Genomic DNA, 26,657 nt, shown 5'->3' with positions numbered 1-26,657 from the left:
AGATGGAGAATATTAGATAGATAGCTAGATAGAAGATAGATGATAAATTAGATGGACATATAAAAGAAAGATAAGACAAATAGATAGACAGACACAGACAGACATAGGAGATAGATGATAAATAGAGATAGACATAGATGATAGATTAGATAGATATAAAAGAAAGATAGGATACAGGTAGATAGATAGATAGATAGATAGATAGATAGATGGATAGATGGATAGATAGATAGATGATAAATTAGATGGACAGACATATAAAATAAAGATAAGATAGATACATAGATAGTTAGACAGAATATAGACAGATAGACATAGATGATAGATTAGATTGACAGACAGATTTAAAGAGGGTAGATAGACAGACAAACAGAGATAGATAGATAGATGATAGATAGATAGGAGAGATAATGGATGGATGGAGATAGACAGCTAGGAGAGAGAAAGATGATGGATGAATGTGGATAGAGACAGACAGATAGATAATAGACTGACATAGATGAATAACAGATATAGACAGATGATATATAATGATATAGCCAAACAAAAGATATATATAATTAAATATATACACTATCATGTATCTACCTATCTCAGTGTTTCTCAACCTTGACCATTTTAAGGCATGTGGACTTCAACTCCCAGAATTCCACAGCCAGCAATGCTGGCTGTGGAATTCTGGGAGTTGAAGTCCACATGCCTTAAAATGGTCAAGGTTGAGAAACACTGACCTATCTAATCCTCTTGCCTCCTCTTTTCCCCACAACCTTGTGAGGTAGGCTGCCTGAAAGGTACTGGCATGGACCCCCGACCCCCCCCCCGTTTCCTGTTATTCATTCCTTCGTTCGTTCGTTCGTTCATTCATTCGCTCATTACTTTATTATTGTTGTTATTGCTCTTATTCATTTTATCCCACCTTTTCAGGCCCAGAAGACCGCTGACGGCCCCTCCCCCACTCCCCCCCCCCAGTAACCCTCCAAGGGGTGGAAGACGGGCGGCTCTTACCGCCCCCCCCCCCGAGAGAGCAGCGCCCCACACCAGAGGCCGGAGACGGAGAGACGCCCCCCCAAGCCGCGACCCCCGAGACGGCAGAGACGATCGGGGACGCTTTCTGAGTGACGGACACAGGAAGTGCAGAGCGACTTCCGAGGGGGAGGAGCCGACTCCGCATACAGCAGCGCGGCTCAGCCTCTAATGACGTGGGTGGCTCTAGCGCGGCGGGTGCACCGCCCAAAGTGTTCCCCGCCAGAAACGCTCCCCGCGGCGCCACGTTCCGGGCTCTAACCTTCCCTTTCTGTCGCTTTCTCAACCTTGGAAGCTTTAATAAGAATAAAGTTGGAAGAGACCTTGGAGGTCATCTAGTCCAACCCCCTGCTCAGGCAGGAAACTCTACACCATTTCGGACAAATGGCTGTCCAGTCTCTTCTTAAAAAATTCCAGTGTTGGAGCATTCAAGCTTTAAGAGGGGTGGGCTTCAACCCCCGGAAGACCCCAGCCAGAAAGCTGGAGGACTGGAGGAGTGATTTTTCCCGCTCAGCCTCTTTGAGATGGACGCATGGATTTCAACTCCCAGAATCCCTCAGCCGGTAAGCAGGGGGAGGCAGACCCAGTATTTTCCCCAGCTTGGAATTCTGGGAGTTGAAGTCCAGCCATCTTAAAAGGGGCTGAGCTTGAAAACACTATCCTGTTGTGCAGGGGTTCTCAACCTTGGCAACTTTAAGACTTGTGGACTTCAACTCCCAGAATTCCTCAGCCAGCTTTGCTGGCTGAGGAATTCTGGGAGTTGAAGTCCACAAGTCTTAAAGTTGCCAAGGTTGAGAACCTCTGCTGTTGTGTATCCCACTCCTCTTCTCCAATCAATAATCACATCATTTCTCACTTTTTGAGAGGGAAGCAATTCTATTCTAATCATTTCCCATGATGGCAGAACTTCAAAGTCTGAAAATGGCTGACATTGGGGTGCTGTAGCCATGGAGAACATGGGTCCCCCCCCCCTTATACAACTCTTGGAAAGGGCCCCCGACTCGGTTTCTGATCTTCTGATCTTCTGCCGATATCGACCATCTCATCTTCTAGAACAGTGGTTCTCAACCTTTTTAATGCCGCGACCCCCAACTGGTCGTAAGTCGAGGACTATCCAACCGGTCGTAAGTCGAGGACTTTCCCTGCCCGGGAGCACCGCGCATGCGTGGTGCTGCCCCCTGCGCCAGCCGAGGCGTAGCTGGCAAGCGGCAGAGACGGCGCAGGCCGACCACCGGCTGGGCCACCAGCTGGCCCAGCCCAAGGGAGGTAAGGCACCCGCTGGGCCCCACGCGCGCCAGCAATCCTTCCTGCACCCGCCGGCCTCCCACCTCCCACCCCTGGCCCTCTTTTCCTTACATTTTTAGTAGTTGCTCAGCAGGGAGGGGTGGAAACTTCCAGACAGCTCGCCTTCGCTGCAGACAACTTGCAGCACCGTTTGCAGAATGGGACTTTTGGCGGGCTCAGCAGGGCAGAGACAGCCTGGACAATTCCTATTGGCTTTTGAAAGCCAATAGAATTAGACTCTATTCAAGCAAGTCTATTCTATTGGCTTTCGAAAGCCAATAGAATAAACGGGAATAGCACAGCTAAGGAAAAGGGGGGAAAAATGGCGGACTGCGTTGTTTGGCGACTCCCGTGAAATGGTCGTTCGACCCCAAATGGGATCCCGACCCACAGGTTGAGAACCACTGTTCTAGAAGAAGGACAGAGTCAAAGACTTGATGAGCACCTCAACTCAAGGGACAGAGCCCAGAAGGGTCTGGTGACTGTCCAGTCAACGTAGGAAAAACAACTGGAGAAAAATGGTTGCACAGATACCTTTTTCAAACCGCAAGAACTTCAATTTGCAACTCTGCAGAAGAAGACAGGGGTGGCTCCTTCTAAGCCTGCTGGAAGATTTCAGAGTTGCACCCCAGGCTCTGGAGCTAAAGATGCAGGAAAATCTGGACGGGAGACTCAGCCCCAATCTTACGTGTCCATCAACTTTCTCAGAAGGGACTCCTTCCCCCATCTGGGGTACCTTTGGACCATCACACAGTTCACTTACATGTCTGGATGGATGGAGCTTCCTCAATGTGCTCAAATCTTTGCCCACTAATCTTCTCTTGGGTTGCCAGTTCTATACGTCCCCGTGGATGAAAGAAGTGATTCAGAGCGTTGATAACGATGGAGATGTGATCCAAACTCATCAGGAGAACTTCCAAGATAAACATTTTTCACAGACATCTTGAAATTGAGAGACGTTCTTCAGTGCCAGGTTCATGTGACTCTTCCAGGTGATCTGCTGAACCAACTTGGAGCTTGGAGCAGGTTGGCTGTCCACCCAGAATGAGAGAGAAAAGAAGGACAGCTGGTCTACTCAACATGCTACACCAATGTTTCCCAATTTTGGCACCTTGGGGAAGATGCCAAGGTTGGCTGGTGAATTCTGGGAGTTGAAGTAATAACAATAACAATAATAATAATAATAATAATAATAACAACAACAACAACAACAACAACAACAACAGCACCATTGGCATTGACAAACTGGCTATTAGTCAATTGCAAAAGAAACTGCTTCCATCCTGCAACGAGATCTGTAATACCATCAAACATCCACATCTGCCTATCCCAGGTCCTGGGTAAGGACTCGATAGGTAGACAAAATGCCAAATCCAGTCTGAACATCTGGCTGACTGTGCGATGATTAATAATAATAATAATAATAATAGTTCAACAATATACTACAAGGAGGAGAAATTGAAAAGTGGCTAACAACTGGGAAAACCTACCTAATAATGAAAAATCCAGCAAAAGGGGCAACACCAGGCAACTACAGGCCAATTACCTGTTTACCAACAACTTTCAAATTACTAACTGGTGTGGTAGCTGATGCAGTGCAACAGCATCTAGTTGAAAACAATCTCTTTCCACCTGAGCAGAAAGGAAACCGCCCCAATAGCAGAGGAACAAAAGATCAACTCCTAATAGACAAAATGATCTTGGAAAACTGCAAGAGAAGGAAGACCAACCTGAATGTGGCATGGATTGACTACAAAAAGGCATTTGACTCTCTGCCACATGACTGGATAATCAAGTGCCTAGAAATAACAGGAGTCAGTAGAAACATCAGAAAATTTGTGCAAAGATCGATGGCACAATGGAAGACACAGTTGCAGATCAATGGTGAGAAGCTGGGAGAGGTTAATATCAAGAGAGGAATATTTCAAGGAGATTCATTATCACCATTACTATTTGTTATTGCACTGTTTCCTCTGTCAACAATACTGAATAACTCAGGACATGGCTATCAAACATCAAAAACATCTGCCAGACTATCCCATCTCCTTTACATGGATGATCTGAAGCTGTATGGAAAAACATCATCTGAAATAGAATCGCTGCTCAACACTGTCCGTATATATAGCCAAGATATTGTAATGGAGTTTGGCTTGGACAAATGTGCCACACTTACTATCAAACAAGGAAAAATAGTGAAAACTGAAGGAATCAAGATGCCCCACGAAAATAACATTAAGAGTCTGGATGAGGAAGAGTACTACAAATACTTGGGTATCCTTCAAGCTGATAACATCAAGCACACTGAAGTCAAGAAAAAGATTAGAGGTGAATACATCAAGAGAGTGAAGAAGATCTTAAAGTCCAAACTCAATGGAGGAAATACCATAAAGGCAATCAACACCTGGGCAATCCCAGTCATTAGGTACACAGCTGGAATAGTGGACTGGACTCAAGCAGAACTAAAAGCAATGGATAGGCAGACCAGAAAAATAATGACAATGAATCATGCCCTTCATCCACGCAGTGACATTGATAGACTTTATCTACCAAGGCAAATAGGTGGGCGTGGAATGCTACAAGTACATCAGATGGTTGAAGAAGAAAAAATGGCTTTGGAAAAATATCTGAAGAACAATGATGAAGATGCACTGAAATTAGTATATCAGGAAGGCTTACTAACTACTGGAGAGACCAAACTGGCCTACAAGAAAGACCAAATGAAGAACAGAATAGAGGCATGGGAAGACAAAGCACTACATGGCCAATACATGAAAAAAATAGCTGGGAAAGCAGATAATAATAAAACCTGGCAATGGCTAAGAGCAGGAAAATTGAAGAAAGAGACCGAGGGACTAATTCTGGCTGCACAAGACCAAGCCTTAAGGACAAATGCATACAAAGTCAAAATTGAGAAGACAGCAACAGACAGTAAGTGCCGCCTATGCAAAGAAGCTGAAGAAACAGTGGACCACTTGGTAAGCTGTTGCAAGAAGATTGCACAGACTGATTACAAGCAGCGGCATGACAAAGTAGCAACAATGGTGCATTGGAAGATCTGCAAAAAATATCATTTGCCTGTAAGCAAAAACTGGTGGGATCATAAAATAGAGAAAGTCATAGAAAATGATAAAATTAAACTGCTCTGGGACTTCAGAATTCAAACAGACAAGCACCTGCAACATAACACCCCAGACTTAACAATTGTCGATAAGAAAGACAAAAAAGTCTGGATAGTGGACGTGGCAGTGCCTGGAGATAGCAGAATAGAAGAGAAAGAACTGGAGAAGATAACAAAATACAAAGACCTACAAATAGAAATAGAAAGACTGTGGCAAAAGCAAGCAAGGGTAGTACCAATAGTCATAGGCTCCTTGGGTGCAATCCCAAAACAACTGGAGCACCACTTGAACACCATTGGCATTGACAAATTCGCTATTAGTCAATTGCAAAAGGCGGCCTTATTAGGAACTGCTTCCATCCTGCGACGATACCTGTAATACCATCAAACATCCACATCTGCCTATCCCAGGTCCTGGGTAAGGACTCGATAGGTAGACAAAATGCCAAATCCAGTCTGAACATCTGGCTGACTGTGCGATGATCCATAATAATAATAATAAAGTTGGAAGGGACCTTGGAGGTCATCTAGTCGAACCCCCCCTGCTCAGTGAGGAAACCCTATACATTTTAGACAACTGGCTGTCCAGTTTCTTTTTAAAAACTTCCAGTGTTGGAGCATTCACAGTTTCTGGGGGCAGGTTGTTCCACTGGTTAATTGTTCTCATTGTCAGGAAGTTTCTCCTTAATTCCAGGTTGCTTCTCTCCTTGATCAATTCCCATCCGTTGCTTCTTGTCCTGCCTTCAGCCGTTTTAGAGAACAGCTTGACTCCCTCTTCTTTGGGGCAGCCCCTGAGATACTGGAAGGCTGCTATCATGCCCCCTCCTCGTCCTTCTCTTCATTAAACTAGACATACCCAATTCCAGCAACTGTCCTTATATGTTTTAGCCTCCAGTCCCCTAATCATCTTTGTTGCTCTTCTCTGTACTCTTTCCAGAGTCTCAACATCTTTCTTATATCATAGTGACCAAAACTAGATGCCATGTTCCAAGTGTGGCCTTACCAAGGCCTTGTAAAGTGGTGTTAACACTTCATGTGATCTTGATTCTGTCCCTCTGTTAAAGAAACACAGGCTTGGAATCCTGGCTTGTTCCTGGTAAGCCGGATTCTAAGCATTCTGACGTATTCTAGGGAACTCTTCCCCTCTGAGGGTGCACAATTCCTGGGTTTTTTTCAACTGAGTTGTTCCGAAGGCTACAAAAACAGTTAAGTGGATTTTGCTCCGTTGTACGACCTTTCACGCCACCGTTGTTAAGTCAATTATTCAGTTGATAAATGAGTAACGCGGTCGTTAATTGAATCCGGCGTCCCCCCCTTGATTTTGCTCGCCGGAAAGTCACACAAAAGGGGATCATGTGACCCCGGGACGACTCACGTGACGGTCATAAATATGGGTCAGTTCTCAAGCGTCTGAATTTTGATCACGTGACCACGGGGATGCCGCAACGGTCATAAGTGTGAAAAACGGTCCTGAGTTAATTTTTTCAGTGGTACTGTTATCCTCCCTGGTCTCTGCTGACGGGTGAGGGGGAGCCTGTGGCCTAAAGGTTAATACAACTGCCTAACATGGAAACTGCCCAGGTTCGAATCCCAGAGGGGTATGACTAGCTGACGAGAGCTAAAGAGCTTGAAATAGCTATACTCGTCTCCCTTTAACTCTTCGTCAGCCACAACATTTTGAATTTACGGTGTTCACCGTAGTGACGTCTGCCTGCAAAAGATGCTCCTAGCCTGGAGTGAAACGCAGAACAGTGGTGTTGTAACTTCGAACTGTCACTAAACGAGGAATGCCTGTGCCCATTTGAAGCAGGCCTTTCCTATCCTCTCTCCAGCTACCTTCTCTTGAACGAGAATACTCGAGGTTTCCTCTTAGCATCTGCCTGACAATCCAGCTTAAATTCCATTTTGGCGGATTTTTCACCCTTTTATCTGATTTGGAGGCAGGATTTTGGGATTAGCAAGGATTTAAGAACCCTGAAAAGGGACACGGAAGATGCTTTAATGGCCGGTAATGCAATCCCCCCCCCCTCACTAACATCCTCTCTTGGAAGGATAAAAGCCACGCTGTGTGCGAAAGCACCACAACTTCTCAGCATACGATAAGGTGTCAGCTTAATTCCCACTTAACCTTCTCAATCTCAGCCCCTGGAATCTAAGTTGTTTGCGCATCAGCTTTTGACTTACTTCTTCCCAAATGCCTCAAAACAATTTGGGGTGCTTTTGTGACTCTTTAAAGCAGCTGCCTCTTTCTGCAAAAGTGGGGGAGGCGGCTGCTACGGAATGACAGAGATGGAGGGGACCTTGGAGGTCATCTAGTCCAACCCCCTGCTCAGGCAGGAAACCCTACACCATTTCGGCCAAACGGCTGTCCAGTCTCTTCTTAAAAACTGCCAGTGTTGGAGCATTCACCATTTCTGGAGGCAGGTGGTTCCACTGGTTAACTATCCTCACTGTCAGGAAGTTTCTCCTTAGTTCTAGGTTGCTTCTCTCCTTGATGAGTTTGCATCCGTTGCTCCTTGTCCTGCCTTCAGGGGCTTCGGAGAATAGCTTGACTCCCTCTTCTTTGGGGCAGCCCCTGAGATACTGGAAGACGGCTATCATGTCCCCCCTCGTCCTTCTCTTCATTAAACTTCTTCTTCTTCTTCTGCCATATCCGTTATTGGACGTTGGCGATCATGTTGGCAATCTTGTTTTTATCAGCAGCCACACAAAAAAGTGCTGCTGAATTTTGTTCAAACCGGTCCCTTAGATCAGTGTTTCTCAACGTTTGTGTGATGGCGACCCCTGTCACACAAACGTGCCGCGCATGCGCGGCGTGCATGCGCGGCGCCCCCATGCGTGACGTGCATGCGTGGCATCGCCCCCATGTACGGCACCCCCCATGCGCGGTGCGCATGCGCGGCGCCGCCCCCTGAGGGGGGGAATGGCGGATCGCCTTGTTTGGTGACCCCCGTAAAATGGTCGATCGACCCCAAATGGGGTCGCGACCCATAGGTTGAGAACCGCTGCCTTAGATATTGAAGCTATAGACTGTCCAATTCAGAATAACAGAGTTGGAAGGGACCTTGGAGGTCTTCTAGTCCAGCCCCCTGCTCAGGCAGGAGACCCTATACCATTCCAGGAAAAGTGGCTGTCCAGTCTCTTCTTAAAAACCTCCAGTGATGGAGCACCCACAGCTTCTGAAGGCACGTTGTTCTCACATGGGGAACCTCCATGTAGATGCAGCTCCATTATGGAGTATCTGTTGAGTGTGGTTGGTCACCCAGTTGCAAATCCATCTGGTGGTGATGATGCTATCTAGCCCACATTTTTCTATCTTATCAAGAAGTAAGATGTGGTCAACATTCATGTCTAAATAGGGTCTCCTGGTGATTGGCTCAAAGTCACCCAGTTGGCTTTCATGCTTAAGGCAGGACTAGAACTCACCCTCTCCTGGTGATTGGCTCAAAGTCACCCAGTCGGCTTTCATGCTTAAGGCGGGACTAGAACTCACCATCTCCTGGTGATTGGCTCAAAGTCACCCAGTCGGCTTTCATGTCTAAGGCGGGACTAGAACTCACCGTCTCCTGGTGATTGGCCCAAAATCACCCATCTGGATTTCATACCTTAAGCAGGATAGAATTCATCTGCTTTCTAGCCTGAACCACTGACTAGAGCAGTGGTTCTCAACCTTTTTAATGCCGCGACCCCCAACCGGTTGTAAGTCGAGGACTACTCAACTGGTGCAGCACCGTTTGCAGAATGGGACTTTTGGAGGGCTCAGCAGGGCAGAGACAGCCTGGACAATTCCTATTGGCTTTTGAAAGAATTAGACTCTATTCAAGGGACCCCAAGGTCCCTTCCAACTTTATTATTATGGATCATCGCACAGTCAGCCAGATGTTCAGACTGGATTTGGCATTTTGTCTACCTATCGAGTCCTTACCCAGGACCTGGGATAGGCAGATGTGGATGTTTGATGGTATTACAGGTATCGTCGCAGGATGGAAGCAGTTCCTAGTAAAGCCGCCTTTTGCAATTGACTAATAGCGAATTTGTCAATGCCAATGGTGTTCAAGTGGTGCTCCAGTTGTTTTGGGATTGCACCCAAGGAGCCTATGACTATTGGTCCTACCCTTGCTTGCTTTTGCCACAGTCTTTCTATTTCTATTTGTAGGTCTTTGTATTTTGTCATCTTCTCCAGCTCTTTCTCTTCTATTCTGCTATCTCCAGGCACTGCCACATTATTATTATTATCATTCATCGCACAGTCAGCCAGATGTTCAGACTGGATTTGGCATTTTGTCTACCTATCGAGTCCTTACCCAGGACCTGGGATAGGCAGATGTGGATGTTTGATGGTATTACAGGTATCGTCGCAGGATGGAAGCAGTTCCTAATAAGGCCGCCTTTTGCAATTGACTAATAGCAAATTTGTCAATGCCAATGGTGTTCAAGTGGTGCTCCAGTTGTTTTGGGATTGCGCCCAAGGAGCCTATGACTATTGGTACTACCCTTGCTTGCTTTTGCCACAGTCTTTCTATTTCTATTTGTAGGTCTTTGTATTTTGTTATCTTCTCCAGTTCTTTCTCTTCTATTCTGCTATCTCCAGGCACTGCCACGTCCACTATCCAGACTTTTTTGTCTTTCTTATCGACAATTGTTAAGTCTGGGGTGTTATGTTGCAGGTGCTTGTCTGTTTGAATTCTGAAGTCCCAGAGCAGTTTAATTTTATCATTTTCTATGACTTTCTCTATTTTATGATCCCACCAGTTTTTGCTTACAGGCAAATGATATTTTTTGCAGATCTTCCAATGCACCATTGTTGCTACTTTGTCATGCCGCTGCTTGTAATCAGTCTGTGCAATCTTCTTGCAACAGCTTACCAAGTGGTCCACTGTTTCTTCAGCTTCTTTGCATAGGCGGCACTTACTGTCTGTTGCTGTCTTCTCAATTTTGACTTTGTATGCATTTGTCCTTAAGGCTTGGTCTTGTGCAGCCAGAATTAGTCCCTCGGTCTCTTTCTTCAATTTTCCTGCTCTTAGCATTGCCAGGTTTTATTATTATCTGCTTTCCCAGCTATTTTTTTCATGTATTGGCCATGTAGTGCTTTGTCTTCCCATGCCTCTATTCTGTTCTTCATTTGGTCTTTCTTGTAGGCCAGTTTGGTCTCTCCAGTAGTTAGTAAGCCTTCCTGATATACTAATTTCAGTGCATCTTCATCATTGTTCTTCAGATATTCTTCCAAAGCCATTTTTTCTTCTTCAACCATCTGATGTACTTGTAGCATTCCACGCCCACCTATTTGCCTTGGTAGATAAAGTCTATCAATGTCACTGCGTGGATGAAGGGCGTGATTCATTGTCATTATTTTTCTGGTCTGCCTATCCATTGCTTTTAGTTCTGCTTGAGTCCAGTCCACTATTCCAGCTGTGTACCTAATGACTGGGATTGCCCAGGTGTTGATTGCCTTTATGGTATTTCCTCCATTGAGTTTGGATTTTAAGATCTTCTTCACTCTCTTGATGTATTCACCTCTAATCTTTTTCTTGACTTCAGTGTGCTTGATGTTGTCAGCTTGAAGGATACCCAAGTATTTGTAGTACTCTTCCTCATCCAGACTCTTAATGTTATTTTCGTGGGGCATCTTGATTCCTTCAGTTTTCACTATTTTTCCTTGTTTGATAGTAAGTGTGGCACATTTGTCCAAGCCAAACTCCATTACAATATCTTGGCTATATATACGGACAGTGTTGAGCAGCGATTCTATTTCAGATGATGTTTTTCCATACAGCTTCAGATCATCCATGTAAAGGAGGTGGGATAGTCTAGCAGATGTTTTTTGATGTTTGATAACCATGTCCTGAGTTATTCAGTATTGTTGACAGAGGAAACAGTGCAATAACAAATAGTAATGGTGATAATGAATCTCCTTGAAATATTCCTCTCTTGATATTAACCTCTCCCAGCTTTTCACCATTGATCTGCAACTGTGTCTTCCATTGTGCCATCGATTTTTGCACAAATTTTCTGATGTTTCTACTTACTCCTGTTATTTCTAGGCACTTTGATTATCCAATCATGTGGCAGAGAGTCAAATGCCTTTTTGTAGTCAATCCATGCCACATTCAGGTTGGTCTTCCTTCTCTTGCAGTTTTCCAAGATCATTTTGTCTATTAGGAGTTGATCTTTTGTTCCTCTGCTATTGGGGCGGTTTCCTTTCTGCTCAGGTGGAAAGAGATTGTTTTCAACTAGATGCTGTTGTACTGCATCAGCTACCACACCAGTTAGTAATTTGAAAGTTGTTGGTAAGCAGGTAATTGGCCTGTAGTTGCCTGGTGTTGCCCCTTTTGCTGGATTTTTCATTATTAGGTAGGTTTTCCCAGTTGTTAGCCACTTTTCAATTTCTCCTCCTTGTAGTATATTGTTGAACTGCTTGGCAATGAGTGGGTGTATAACAGTTAGATGTTTCAACCAAAACCCATGCAGTTCATCTTCACCTGGTGCTGACCAATTTTTGATTTTCTTTGCTCTTTTTTCTACCATTTTTGTTGTTATTACTAGTTCTTTCATTTCAACTTCTGTTTTATTTGCATCCACCTCTTTTAACCAAGCCGCATCCTTGTTGTATTTCTTTGGGTTATCCCATATCTGCTTCCAGAATTGCACTGTTTCTTCCTTGTCAGGTACTGACTGATTCTTTGCAGTTTCTCCATTGATGATTGGTAGAAACGTTTCTGATTGGATTGAAATTGGAGGTTCTGCCTATAGTTTGCAATTCGAGCTTCATATCTACTGATTTTCCTGGCTATAGCTGTTATTTGTTGCTTTATTATTTCCAGTGCTTCCTTGATCTTCCTTGTTTCTAAGTGGTATTTCTTGATTAGGTATTCTTTGGTCTTCTTGTTCTTCAGCTTTATTTATTCTATATTATTATTTTATTATTATTATTATATTATTATATTATTATTATTATTATTATTTCTAGTCTAACCTTCCATTTTCTGGTGCACTGTTTTTTGTTTTCTTTTTTGTTGATTTGCATCCCAGGTATTCTGTTATAACTGCAGCTGTGCTGTACATTATTGGTTTGTTTCTTGCAGTGAATTGGTGCTTATACTTGATATTGCAGTATTTGCATCTTTTAATGCTTGTGCTAGCTGTTTCTTTGAAACAAACTTCAATGCAGGTAGCCTTATTCTGTTGTTTTTGTGCTGTTCTAGATGCTCAGTTATTCTTTCTTTCAATTCTTTTATTTCTTTAGTTAGAGGGTTTTGTTCTTCCTGAGGAAGAAGTGCCTGGTTTCCAAATGAGAACAGTTGTATATCTCTGCTGGATTTCTTCACTGCCAACTCCCCCTGGTTTGCCTCTACATTCTGAATTACTTCTGGTAAGCTTTGATTTCTTTGCCCTGGGTAAACCTTTGCAGTTCGTCCAATTCTGTTTCTGTGAATACTTTATTTCGTGTTATAAATCGGCGTTGATCTGCTAGTCTCTGTTCTGTTATTTCTGATTCTGGATGTTGTTCTTTCCAGAACTGGTGCATTCGTTTTAGATATCCTCTTCTTGTTGGACTTGATCTGTAATAACAGATCATTATTTCTTTGTTTTCCATCACTGTGTATCTGCGACGGGTAAACACCTTTTCTTCCAGTAGTTCTGCAGCTGCTGGCCCTGGTTGCTCAGCCAACAGTCCTGAGTCCTGTAACCCATTTTTCACCAGATATCCAGGAACTCCAATATCTAGCGTGGACCTTGTTAACCTGGGCGACATCCGAGCCGGTATGGCATTTTGCAATTTACGTCTCCCCATATTTTTTATGGGAGAGACACTCTTTGTCTGACTTCTCTGATGAGACCTGTCCAGTATGGTTGAACCTCTGGCATAGCTCTCATCTTCCTCAGAGTACACAAGCCCCACAACCACGTCAAGGTAGTGCCTCACTGGGGGATTATTATTATTATTATTATTATTATTATTATTATTATTATTATTATTATGGATCATCGCATAGTCAGCCAGATGTTCAGACTGGATTTGGCATTTTGTCTACCTATTAAATCCTTACCCAGGTGCTTATACTTGATATTGCAGTATTTGCATCTTTTAATGCTTGTGCTAGCTGTTTCTTTGGAACAAGCTTCAATGCAGGCAGCCTTATTCTGTTTTGTGCTGTTCTAGATGCTCAGTTATTCTTTGTTTCAATTCTTTTATTTCTTTAGTTAGAGGGTTTATTATTATTATTATGGATCATCGCACAGTCAGTCAGATGTTCAGACTGGATTTGGCATTTTGTCTACCTCTTGAGTCCTTACCCAGGACCTGGGATAGGCAGAGGTGGATGTTTGATGGTATTACAGATATCGTCGCAGGATGGAAGCAGTTCCTAGTAAGGCCGCCTTTTGCAATTGACTAATAGCGAATTTATTATTATTATTATTATTATTATTATTACTATTATTATTATCATCATCATTGTTATGTCTCGAGCCTTGCAAACAGGCTCGGGGCATTTGCAGGCAGTCCCGGGCAGGTGCAAGCTGCCCGGGACCAGACAGGCTGTCGCCAGCCCCTGTGCGAATGCGCGGGTGCTGGCGCGGGAAAAGTAACACATTGACCCGGGAATTGCCTATATAAGAGGCTGGGAGCTTTTGGGCGTTGCTGAAGCCTTCATCTGTAACCTGAACACAGAATAAAAGAAAACCTGAGAACTACAACTGCTTCTCGTGTCTTGCCTTTCGCGAAGGACTCAATACTGGCGACGAAGATGGGATGCCTTACATCAACTGAAAAGGAAAAGGTGTAAGCTTACCCAAGTGAGTCCTGAGCGGCGGAACGGCGTTGACTCGGCAGCTACCCGCCAATCCAGTGCGCATTCGGGGGTAGGCTGGCTGATAGACCGGTCTCCTGAAGATGGCAAAAATTGGAAGGCTTTCGGAGTTCGACGTCTCACATCCAGAGAGGTGGGAGTCCTATGTAGCCAGGGTGGAAAACTACCTCAAGGTGAACCAAGTGAGGGAAGATAGCTTGAAGGCTGCCACCCTGCTGTGTGTCTGCGGTCAAGACACCTTCGAAATCGTGGAGAACCTCGCAGCACCTGTCCCATTAGAGTCTGTCAGCTACTCAGATCTAAAGAAGCTACTGAAGGAGCACTTCCAGCCCAAGTTGTCCGTCATTGCATGGCGCCACACCTTCGAGGAGAGGGATCAACGATCTGGAGAGTCGGCCAAAGAGTACATCGCTGCATTGAGGAAGGCCACCAAGCACTGCGAGTTCAAGGACCTCGAAGAACGACTGAGGGACCGATTCGTGTGCGGGTTAAGGCATCGAGATCTACAACAGAGTCTTTTCGCCAAAGAAGACTTGTCCTTCCAAGATGCCTTAAGAGAGGTCACCGCAGAAGAAGCAGCAGGCGGCGCCGTCAAGAACATGCGGCCGATCAGGAACAGTCCAGATGTTGCATCCGTGCACAAAGAGGACGTCCAAGGGAACTCCGAGGAGGATCCGGACGAGGAAGTCGACCGTCTCCACCCCACGAAGGAAGGGAATCAGAAAGGAAGCTCTTCAGCTCCGCTCAAGTGCATCGGCTGTGGAGGTCGCCACAGGAGAACCGACTGCAAGTTCCGCTCCGCTATCTGCCGGGCGTGTGGGAAACAAGGACATATTGCAGCTGTGTGTCTGGGCCGACGAAAGGTACAACCTCAGGAAGAATTACGCCTGAAAGGTACCAGGGTCCCCAGCCAGAATAGGGTAGGTTTTTGCGCTTCGCGAAGGAGCATCTTCAGGACAGGCACACACAAGCCCATCAAGAAAAAGCTGTCACTCAAGGTGAAGCTACAAGGGGTTCCATTAACTATGGAACTAGACACGGGGTCTGCCCTTTCAATCATATCCTGACATACATTTAGGAAGATTTGTTCCGGCAGTGGAACTCAGGCTAAATTAAGGCCTTCTGACATTGTGTTAACAGACTTTCAAAAGTCGAGAGTGTGTGTTAAGGGGGAGGCCACCCTTAACGTACAGTATAAGAATTTTGAAGGTCCACTAGACCTATTAGTAGTAGGGGGTGAACGAACGAGTCTCATAGGACTCGATTGGTTTGAAGCCGTGGGGATACACGTCACGGGGCTCAACAGCTTACAAACACTCGACCTACAGGAAGTCTGCAAAGAATTTGCAGATGTCTTCAGCCCCCAGCTGGGCACATTCAAGGGACCCCCGGTGTCCTTAAAACTAGACCCCACTGTCACTCCCATTAGAATTAAAGCAAGAAGGGTCCCTTTTGCTTTAAAGAGTAAAATTGACACTGAGTTAGACAAACTGAGCCAACAGGGAATTCTAGAACCTGTTGATTCCAGTCCTTGGGAGACCCCCATTGTCACGCCTCTAAAGGCAAATGGGGACATTCGCATTTGTGCTGATTACAAATGCACTCTGAATAAGGCATTGCAGCAACATGCCTATCCTGTTCCTGTGGTCAGTCAGATTCTGGCCTCCCTCAAGGGGGGGCGCGTTTTTGCAAAGCTTGACCTAGCTCAAGCATATCAACAGCTGCCTGTTGATGATGATGCTGCTATAGCTCAGACTATTGTGACCCACCGAGGAGCCTTTAAGGTAAAAAGGCTACAGTTCGGAGTGAATGTCGCTCCTGGGATTTTCCAAAGCGTAATGGAAAACACACTACGGGGTATACCGGGGGTTTGCCCCTACTTTGATGATGTCTTAATTGCAGGAGACTCCACACACATCCTAGCTGAAAGGCTAAGGGCTGTTCTGTTAAGATTCAGGAAAACAGGCCTCAAGCTCAAAAAAGACAAATGCAAAATGGGGTGCCTTCTACTGAATTTCTGGGGTTCAAAATTGATGCTGCTGGGATTCACCCTGCTGAATCCAAACTAAGTGCCATTTTAGAAGCACCTAGGCCAAAGTCTAAGGCTGAACTTCAGGCCTTCCTGGGCCTCCTGAATTTCTACAATTCTTTTCTTCCACATAAAGCTAGTGTAGCTGAGCCTCTTCACAGGCTATTAGAGAAACAAGCAGTGTGGCAGTGGTCACAAACACATGAGAATAGTTTCAATGAGGTCAAGGCCTTGCTCACTTCTAACAGTGTACTTACACACTTCAATGAGTCCCTTCCTGTGTGCATCGCTTTTGATGCTTCCCCTTACGGGGTCGGAGCTGTCCTGAGCCACCTCAGGTCTGATGGAACTCAGGTTCCTGTTGCATATTACTCCAGAACATTGTCTTCTGCTGAGCGCAACTACGCTCAGATAGACAGGGAGGCTTTAGCTGTTGTTGCTGGAATTAAAAAATTCCATGATTTTTTATATGGCAGGCATTTCACGGTCTTCACTGACCATAAGCCTCTGCTGGGACTGTTTACCACATGTAAGCAAACTCCCCAAATCATTTCACCTAGAATGTTCAGGTGGTCTATTTTTTTGTCTGCATATAATTTTTCATTATTTCACAAGCCTGGGAAAGAGATGGGCCATGCTGATGGCCTCAGTAGATTGCCCCTGCCTGTAGTAGAAGCTGACCCTGCGCCAGCTGTCAACATTCTATCCATCCAAGCCTTGCCCGAGTCCCCTCTGAATGCCAGGGATGTTGTCGCTGAAACAGGCACAGATCACACACTTTCACGTGTCCTTTCTTGGGTTTTGTCTGGATGGCCTGAGCACTGCCCTAGTCATGAGTTTCAGAGTTTCTGGTCCAAAAGGAACGAGTTGTCCACTTCTCAGGGTTGTCTGCTTTGGGGAAACAGAGTTGTCATTCCCACCTCAATGAGGGCTAGGATCTTAGAGTCCCTCCACGAGGGTCATCCTGGCATTGTTCGAATGAAGGCCCTTGCGCGCAGCCACTTGTGGTGGCCTGGTTTAGACAAGGACATTGAGGCTAAGGTGCATGCATGCCACCTGTGCCAACGCTCTCGCCCAGAGATGCCCCAAGCTCCTGTGCATAGATGGGAGGATACACAGTCCCCATGGTCTAGGGTGCACATTGACTACGCTGGGCCCTTTCAGGGCCAGTTCTTCTTGGTCCTCGTTGACAGTCATTCAAAATGGCTTGAGGTTGTACCTGTCTCATCCACCACCACTGCTAAGACTATTCAGGTACTGAGGGGGATTTTTGCTGCACACGGGCTCCCAGATGTCATTGTGTCTGACAACGGCCCTCAATTTACTTCCTCCGAATTCCAAGCTTTCTTGCAGGCCAACATGATTCGTCATGCCACTTCTGCACCCTTCCACCCATCCACCAACGGTATGGCTGAACGCATGGTTCGCATCACCAAGGACGCCTTGAAGAAACTCACCTATGGGGACTGGCATCACAGGTTGGCTGACTTTCTCCTTTCTTATCGCACCACACCGTCCACTTCTACAGGGAGAAGCCCAGCTGAACTTTGCTGGGGGCGCAAACTGACTACGAAGCTTGACCGGTTGCATCCGGACAGACTACCTTTATCTACCTCACACCCTAGGGCACCTAGACAACTACTTGTGGGTGCCCCGGTTTGGACTCGCAATTACGGGCCTGGTCATACATGGGTCCCCGCTTCTATTTCCAGGGTCACAGGTCCTCTATCCTACGAGGTAGCCCTGGACAACGGTCGTGTCCTGCGCCGGCACATCGACCAACTCCGCCCTAGGCGGGATCTTCCAGATGAGACTCCTGGGTCTTTTCCAGGGGGAGGGGGACCCTTTAGAGCAAAGGGAGGGGCACGAGCTGCTGCCCACCTCCAATGATGGAGCCACAAATGGCCCATTCCAAGATTCCGCGAGTGCCCCAAACAGGAATTCTAAGAGCCTATCCAACTACCAGGCATTCACGCCTACTCCAGCCAGGGAGTCACCCCGGGGGTACAATCACTATTCACCTGCACAGCACAGTACTCCAGTCAGGGAGGATACCCGGGAGCATCCCAATAAATCATACCCCGCAAGAGAGCTGGCACATAATCCCCAGAGTTGGCCTGACCTTACCCCAAGTCCTACAGGGGGTCAAACATACAGGGAGGTGGTCGAGGAACCAAGTCCTGACCGCAACACCTCTAGCCCAAATCAGGGAGTAACTGAGTTTTGGGAAGGTACAGAAACCCACACGAGCCCAGACACAGAACGGGGTTTAGGGAATGGACAGCCTCCTGACAGGTCTTGGACGGACCTAGGAGGTTCTACAGAGACGCCCAGCAGTGGCTATCACTTCAAGGGGCCCGAGGGCCTACAGCTAGGCAGGTCAACCAGGTCACAAAGTGACAGAAGCCCTGGCCTGACGAGCCCGGTGGGCGAGCAAGCAGGCCAGGCATCGGGGCACAGTCCTTGGAAGGCACCAAGGCAAGATAAGGAGAACAGGCTAACGTCTCCCTTCAGTCAGGGAACACCTGTCAGAAACCCAGAGCTGAGAAGGTCACAGAGAGCAAGGAAATCTCCTAAGTACTTAGAGGATTACATAACATTGCTGGCTAAACAAAAGCCAGTAAACAGTAGGAGCACTGGGGAGTAGAACACTGCATCAAGAAATAATTGTATGTTGGTAGTAGTCTTAGCCCGGGGGAAAGGGGTGTTATGTCCCGAGCCTTGCAAACGGGCTCGGGGCGTTTGCAGGCAGTCCCGGGCAGGTGCAAGCTGCCCGGGACCAGACAGGCTGTCGCCAGCGCCTGTGCGCATGCGCGGGTGCTGGCGCCGGAAAAGTAACACATTGACCCGGGAATTGCCTATATAAGAGGCTGGGAGCTTTTGGGCATTGCTGAAGCCTTCATCTGTAACCTGAACACAGAATAAAAGAAAACCTGAGAACTACAACTGCTTCTCGTGTCTTGCCTTTCGCGAAGGACTCAACAATCATCATCATCATCATCATCATCATCATCATCATCATCATTATTATTATTAAGAGGCTGAAAGGGGGGTTGGACTAGACGACCTCCAAGTTCCCTTCCAACTCTGTTGTGTTATCTCACGAAGAGAAGAAGAAACCTCAACTTTACAGCTCATCTCCCCTTTCTTAGCATCCCTGGTTCTCAAGCTGCTAATTTCTGACACGAAGGACCCATAACTTCTTCATCCAGCAGGCCTTCATGCCCGGTTCTCAAGGCGCTACTTTCTGACATTAACCTGTGTTTGCTGATCCAACTGACCTGCTTTGAAGATCGTTTGATCAACTTTCAGGCCAGCATCTCTTGTTCATCCACCTCCTGGCATTGTGGACAGGAGTCGCTCCAGAACCCCACCACGGTCCTGCTGAAACCTCAAGAGACGCAAGTCCAAAGCAAACTCAAGAAATGCAGAAGAGGAAATCGGAATATTTTATTTGAGAAACAGAGGCAGTGCTCCCCTTAAGTCCCTAGTAATCTGCTACTACCGAGAGTAAGACACCCGCAGTGTAGAAGTTTCCCGGGCAAAGAAGGAAAGAGATACCTCAGCCAGCAGAAGCACCAAATCGGTTTTTTTAAGGCGTGAGGCAGTTGTATAAATTTGCTTCCCAATTAGTCACAGCTTGGCGTGATTTACACACACAACACAAAGGAAAAAAATAAATGTGAATTATTAAGAGACATTGAAGGAGGCTGCCTTTATCTTCTCAGCCGGTAGATAAATTTGGCCACTTCATCCCAAGGCAGTGATTCAAAGGTCGAATGAGCAAAGGGGAGACGTGTCGATCAGGGAGATGGGCACATTTTTCTCTTTTCACAACTTGATTGAACTGAACTGTTTCTTCATTTCCTTTGCCATCTCATCTGGAGTGTAAGGCTCGACGGACTTATACATCGTTATCATGTTCTGCAAATGATAGAAAGGGTCCTCATCACCTCATTCAGAAACTCTACACCAGTGGTTCTCAACCTTTTTAATGCCGCGACCCCCAACCGGTCGTAAGTCGAGGACTATTCAGCCGGTCGTAAGTTGAGGACTACTCAACTGGTGCAGCACCGTTTGCAGAATGGGACTTTTGGCGGGCTCAGCAGGGCAGAGACAGCCTGGACAATTCCTATGGGCTTTTGAAAGCCAATCGAATTAGCCTCTATTCAAGAGAGTCTATTCTGTTGGCTTTCAAAAGCCCATAGAATAAAAGGGAGTAGCACAGCTAAGGAAAAGGGGGGAAAAAATGACAGACTGCGTTGTTTGGCAACCCCCGTGAAATGGTCGTTCAACCCCAAATGGGGTCCCGACCCACAGATTGAGAACCACTGCTCTACACAAGGCTGATCCTTAACACAACCCAGTGTTTGTGTATGTGTGTGTGTGGGAGAGGAACAGCTTTGCCTCCAGCAGTTGTGGGTGCTCCAACACTGGAGGTTTTCAAGAAGAGACTGGACAGCCGTTTGTCAGAAATGCTAGAGGGTCTCCTGCCTCAGCAGGGGGGCTGGACTAGAGGACCTCCAAGGTCCCTTCCAACTGTGTTCTGTTCTCCAGACGAGAAGGCAGAAGGCACGACGAGAAGCAATGAATGGAAGCTAGTCAAAAAGAGAAGCAACCTGGAACTAAAGAGGAATTTCCTGACAGTGAGAACAATTAACCAGTGGAACTACCTGCCTCCAGAAGCAGTAAATGCTCCAACACTGGAAGCTTTTAAGAAGAGACTGGACAGCCCTTTGTCTGAAATGGTATAGGGTTTCCTGCCTGAGCAGGGACTGGACTACTAGAAGACCTGACTAGAACAGAGCTAGAAGGGATCGTGGAGGTCTTCTAGTCCAGCCCCCTGAAGCAGGAGAACCTAAACCATTTCAGACAAGTGACTGTCTAGTCCAGGGGTGTCAAACTGCCGGCCAGCAGGCCGGACGCATCACCAGGAAATGGCACCCACCCCATCGCTGGCAATGGGGGAGAAGTCCCGATACGTTGCACGACATCACATGACGTCGCAAGTGTGACATGTCTGGTCTAGTCTCTTCTTAAAGGCTTCCAGTGACGGAGCGCCCACGATTTCTGAGGGCAACCTCTGTTCCACTGGTTGATTGTCCTCACTGTCAGGAAGTGTCTCCTTAATTCCAGGTTGCTTCTCCCTTTGGTCAGTTTCCATCCGTTGCTTCTCGTCCTGCCCTCTGGGGCTTTGGAGAATAGGTTGACCTCTTCTTCTTGGGGGAAGCCCCTCAGATGCTGAAATACTGCCGAGGTCCCTTCCAACTCGGATATTCTGGTGAGCCAGAAGGTCAGTTGGAGAACTGCCCAGGACCCCCAGCTTCATTGCTTGGAATCTGGTCTAAAATGTGAAGGTTTGGGGCTGAGGCGAGAGCTTCGTAACTGCTCATTCTGGTGACCTCTGTGTCCTCTCCCATCTCCTGGCCTCCAGAAAGGTTGAGTCTACTCCCGTCGCCACCCCTTCCAACACTTCTGGAAAGGACCAGCGCTTCAAGGCTAGCGGAGGATCCCCCTGGCATCCCATTGTTTTGGGTGCGAATCTCCACCTTGGCCACCCGTCAGGAGACAAGGGAAGACTTCTGGCCGGAAGTGTCCTCAGCATCCTCACCTCAGGACGGATTTCAAGAGGAATTCGTGGATGTTTGCAAACTGAGGATCCTCTTTGATCCTTGGGGGACTTGTCAGACCCAGCTGGGAAGAGTTGTGTGTCTTACACACCTGTGTGTGCATTCCCCGTTCTTAGGTTCGTTCGCGTCATTCAGGAAGCCACCCTACGCCTCTCCCTCGACTTACCATCATTTGTTTGGTGACTGTTTGAAGTTACAACCGCGCTGAAAAATGGGCTTACGGCCATTTTGCATGCTTCGCGGCTGTTGCAGCGTCCCCAGGGTCACGTGATCAAAATTGGGATGGTTGGCAACGGAGATCCCCTTTGGCGACCTTCCGACAAGCAAAGTCAACCCAGATTCGCTGAACAAGCGTGTGGCTTAACAGCTGCAGCGATTCACATCACAACGGTGGGAAGGAAGGTCGTAAAATGGGGCAAAACGTTCACTTAACAAATGTCCCACTCAGTAATGGAAGTGATAAAACTCAGTTGTGGACGTAAGTCAAGGACTTCCCATATCCGTGTCACTTCTCACACTCAGAATCAGCTGGTTGAAGGCTGGACTAGAAGACCTCCAATGTCCCTTCCATCTCTGTTCTGTTCCATTCTGTTCTGTTCTATTCTATTCTATTCTATTCTATTCTGTATTTCTATTCTATTCTATTCTATTCTATTCTTATTCTATTCTATTCTATTCTTTCTCTACTCTTCTCTTCTCTATTCTTTCTCTCTTCTCTTTCTATTCATTCTCTCTTCTCTTCTCTTCTCTTCTGTATTTCTATTCTATTCTATTTCTATTTCTATTCAATTCTGTTCTGTATTTCTATTCTATTTCTTTCTATTCTGTATTTTATTCTATTCTGTATTTCTATTCTATTCTATTCTATTCTATTCTATTCTATTCTATTCTATTCTCTATTTTCTATTCTAATCTAATCTAATCTATTTTACAATCTAGTCTACATTCTATTCTATTCTATATTTTCTATTCTATTCTACAGTCTATTCTATTCTTCAGTCTGTCTATTCTATTCTATTCTATTCTATTCTATTCTATTCTATTCTATTCTATTCTAGTCTAGTCTAGTCTAGTCTAGTCTATTCTATTCTATTCTACTATTCTAATCTAATCTATTCTACAATCTATTCTATATTCTATTCTATTCTATTCTATTCTATATTTTCTATTCTATTCTATTCTATTCTATTCTATTCTATTCTATATTTTCTATTCTAATCTAATCTAATCTATTTTACAATCTAGTCTACATTCTATTCTATTCTATATTTTCTATTCTATTCTACAGTCTTTTTTATTCTACAGTCTCTCTATTCTATTCTATTCTATTCTATTCTATTCTATTCTATTCTATTCTATTCTATTCTATTCTATTCTATTCTATTTTGTTCTCTTCCTTGAATGGCCCAACTAACTGCTATCTTGGAACTCACTGACTAAATGGACTAAGGTGGCATCTACACTTTTTGAACCCCTGTTGGGGTGTTTGGGGGGGGGGAGGGCAGTATGGAAGCTGTTGCCTAGTAAGGCTGCCTTTTGCAATTGACTGATGGCAAATGTGTCAATGCCAATGGGATGACTATTGGTACGTGCTTGCCTTTGCCACAGTCTTTCTATTTCTATTTCTATGTTATCTTTTCCAATTATTATTGTTATTATTATTATCATTATCAATTATCAATCATGAATCATGAACCATGAACCATGAATCATCAATCATTAATATTAATCATCAATCATCAATTATTAATGGTTGATTATTAATGATTAATTATTAGCTATTAATTGCTAACTATTAACTATTAATCATTAACTATTAACTATTAATTGCTAACTATTAGCTATTAACTTTTAATTATTAACGATTAATTGCTAACTATTAACTATTAATTGCTAACTATTAACTATTATCAATCATCAATCATCAATTATTGTACTTCATCCAAAGGGAGTCGAAGGTCTTTCTTTCCCAAGGGATGAGACCGGGGAGGGTCTGACACAGCCCTTCTTCAACCCCAATACAGATAGATACCCCTTGAGTTACAACCCACCCTTGGGTCCAAAGTTTGGGTCGCTAAGCGAGGCCGTGGTTAAGGGGATCTGGCCCCGTTTTTACGACTTTTCTCGCCGCGTCCCAAGGATGCTTCTTCACGAGGACTTCCTTGTCTTTCCTCCGAAGACAAAAAGAAGAAGAACGAGAAAACAGGAAAGTCCGCGTTGCCTCGTGAACAAGCAGCTCTGGGAGAACGGTGACCCGCAGGACGGTGCATCCCCAGAGCCATTTTTCTCGGCAGCGTCGTTAAATGAATCGCTGCGGCGCTTCAGTGAGTAGCCCAGTTGTTAAGGGACTCTGGCTTCCCCGTGGACTTTGCTCGCCAGAAGGGGACCCCAGGAGCCCAGGGAACACGGCCACCGTCACAAAGACGAGTCAGTTGCCCGGCGTCTGAATTTGGATCACCTGACCCCGGGGCAGAGACTGCAGCAGTGGTCAAGATGACGACGGTCAGAAGTTCCTTTTTTGCCAGGGCCATTGTAACTTTAAAAGGAGCCTGTTGTAAGTCGTGGAGGACGGGCACAAGCCTACGAGTTTGCATCTACTCACGTCCCCAAAAATGAATTCGGCGTCATCTGGAGTGTTTGTGACGTTGATGAGGCTCGGAAAAGGCACCGGATTTTTACTCAGCACACCTGGAAGAGAAGAAACGGCCGCTGGATCCATCTCTCTCTCTTTTTATATATATATAAAAGAGGGCGGAACAGGCAAGGTTGTCACAGGCAATCAGAAAGAGTGGCCCTGTCACGAGGGCAATGAATAGGCAATTGGATCAGCAAGGGGATAAAAAGAACTTCCCACCCCCTAAGCCCCACTCTGAGGACGCTGGCAGAGGACCAGCGAAAGCTAAGTTGTTTTAATTTTTGTATATAACTGTTTTTATTGTTTTAAATGTGGTTTTAACAATAAATAACTGGAGTATACTCTTCCCGGAGATCGAAGATTGCATCATTGAACAAATATGCCCGGGATTCGTATTTTTATAACCATTAAGGACATATATATATATATATATATATATGTATGTATGTATGTATGTATGTATGTATGTATGTATGTATGTAGTAGGTCTTTGGTTGTTCGGGTTTTCTCCCGCGTAAAATTGGAAGTGTCTTGGCGACGTTTCGACGAAGTCCCATTCAACATCTTCGGGCTGGTGCTTTCAGCTTCATGCTCCTCGAAGCACGAAGCTGAAAGCACCAGCCTGAAGATGACGAATGGGACTTCGTCGAAACGTCACCAAGACACTTCCAATTTTACGCGGGAGAAAACCCGAACAACCAAAGACCTACATATATATATATATATCTCCAAATTTCTTTTTCTGACAAAGTTGTGACTTGAGCCTGCTTAACGCCCCTAGTTGGAGGCTGCAAGGCAAAAGAGATTGTAAAAAGTAAAACTGCAGTATAGCAGTTAAAAAAATGTCAAGGTGTAATCAATTAGACATCTGTCTGAAAAACTTCCTGCATATATATATAAAGACATATATATATATGTTTTCTGAGGTTTTCGCGGGTGTTTGTATTTGAAATGTCGCCAAGACACTTCCAATTTTACGCGGGAGAAAACCCGAACAGCCGAAGACGTGTATATATATATATTATTAAGAATATTAAAAACAAAACCGTGATTCCTGGGTAGAGTCATATTAAACAATAAAATATACGAACACCAGGAAGTTATAAAACTATAAAAAGTTTTAATAAAACCAGAATAAAACCAAGCTTTCGCTGGCATCTGCCAGCATCATCAGGGTAGTCTCCAGTCGATGGGAGAAGCTATTTACAGAAACTACGATCAAAACGCAGGTGGATTGGCTGGGACCCATGACGAGGTCAAGAAGCCGGGCGCAAAGAACGCCACACTTATAAATAGCTTCTCCCATCGACTGGAGACTACCCTGATAATGCTGGCAGATGCCAGCGAAAGCTTGGTTTTATTAAAACTTTTTATAGTTTTATAACTTCCTGGTGTTCGTATATATATATATATATATATATATATATATATATATATATATATATATATATATATATATAGACGTTGGGGTTGGACTAGATGACCTCCGAGATCCCTTCCAACTCTGTTATTTTGTAATTCTGTAAGGGTTTCCTGCCTGAGCAGGGAGTTGGTCTAGGTGACCTCCAAGGTCCCTTCCAACTCCTGCATTTTGATTCTACACAGGATAGTCTTGTGGCTAGGAAAACGAAAGGGAGAGGTTTGAAGGCTGAATGAACCTTGAAATGATCAGAGTTGAACTACAGGCTGTGGGCAGAGTTTGCCTGCAATGCCACATCTGAGCACTGCACCACCAGGGCTCAGAGGAAGGAAAAGGAAAAAGAAGAGGAAGAGAAGGAGGGAGGGAGGGAGGAAGGAAGGAAGGAAGGAAGGAAGGAAGAGAAGGAGGGAAGAAGGAAAGAAGGAAGGAAGGGCGGAAGGGAGGGAGGGAGTGAGGAAGGGAGGGAGGAAGGAAGGGAGGGAGGAAGGGAGGAAAGAAGGGAGGGAGGGAGGAAGGGAGAAAGGAAGGGAGGGAGGGAGGGAGGAAGAGAGGAAGGAAGGGAGGGAGGAAGGGAGGGAGGGAGGGAGGGAGGAAAAAGCAGTAAGGAAACAGGAGGGAGGAAAGAATGGATAGAGAGAGGAAAGGGAAGGGAGAAAGGAAAGAAGGAAGTAAAGGGGAAGGAGAAAAGGAGGGAGGGGGAAAGGAAGG

General features: G+C 45.5%; 2 protein-coding genes across 4 annotated transcripts in view; both read right to left on the bottom strand.

Moving 5' to 3' along the window:
* CDK5RAP1 (CDK5 regulatory subunit associated protein 1) overlaps positions 1-1,136 on the bottom strand; it is a 21,779-nt gene extending 20,643 nt beyond the window's left edge. The window contains exon 1 of one of the 3 annotated variants that reach the window (XM_039368201.1): positions 1,039-1,136. The gene's annotated coding sequence lies outside the window, so the exon portion shown is untranslated. Of the gene's footprint in view, positions 18-916; positions 937-1,038 lie in introns of those variants that run through there. The other 2 variants (XM_039368203.1, XM_039368202.1) reach the window with 2 other exon arrangements.
* An 18,554-nt stretch (positions 1,137-19,690) lies between these two features.
* The window catches only part of LOC120319387 (BPI fold-containing family B member 6-like), a 33,354-nt gene continuing 26,387 nt past the window's right edge, over positions 19,691-26,657 (bottom strand). The window contains exons 15-16 of the mRNA XM_039368204.1: positions 24,497-24,582; positions 19,691-20,188 (exon numbers count right to left, since the gene is read on the bottom strand). Coding sequence (XP_039224138.1) covers positions 20,096-20,188; positions 24,497-24,582 — 179 coding nt within the window. The 3' untranslated portion in view covers positions 19,691-20,095. The remainder of the gene's footprint in view (positions 20,189-24,496; positions 24,583-26,657) is intronic.

Source organism: Crotalus tigris, unplaced genomic scaffold (genome assembly GCF_016545835.1).
Source record: "Crotalus tigris isolate CLP2741 ecotype Arizona unplaced genomic scaffold, ASM1654583v1 scf7180000020719.984301794:720406, whole genome shotgun sequence".
Taxonomy (NCBI): domain Eukaryota; kingdom Metazoa; phylum Chordata; class Lepidosauria; order Squamata; family Viperidae; genus Crotalus; species Crotalus tigris.
The sequence above is the reverse complement of the archived record's forward strand: the minus strand, read 5'-3'. Positions and strand labels throughout refer to the sequence as shown.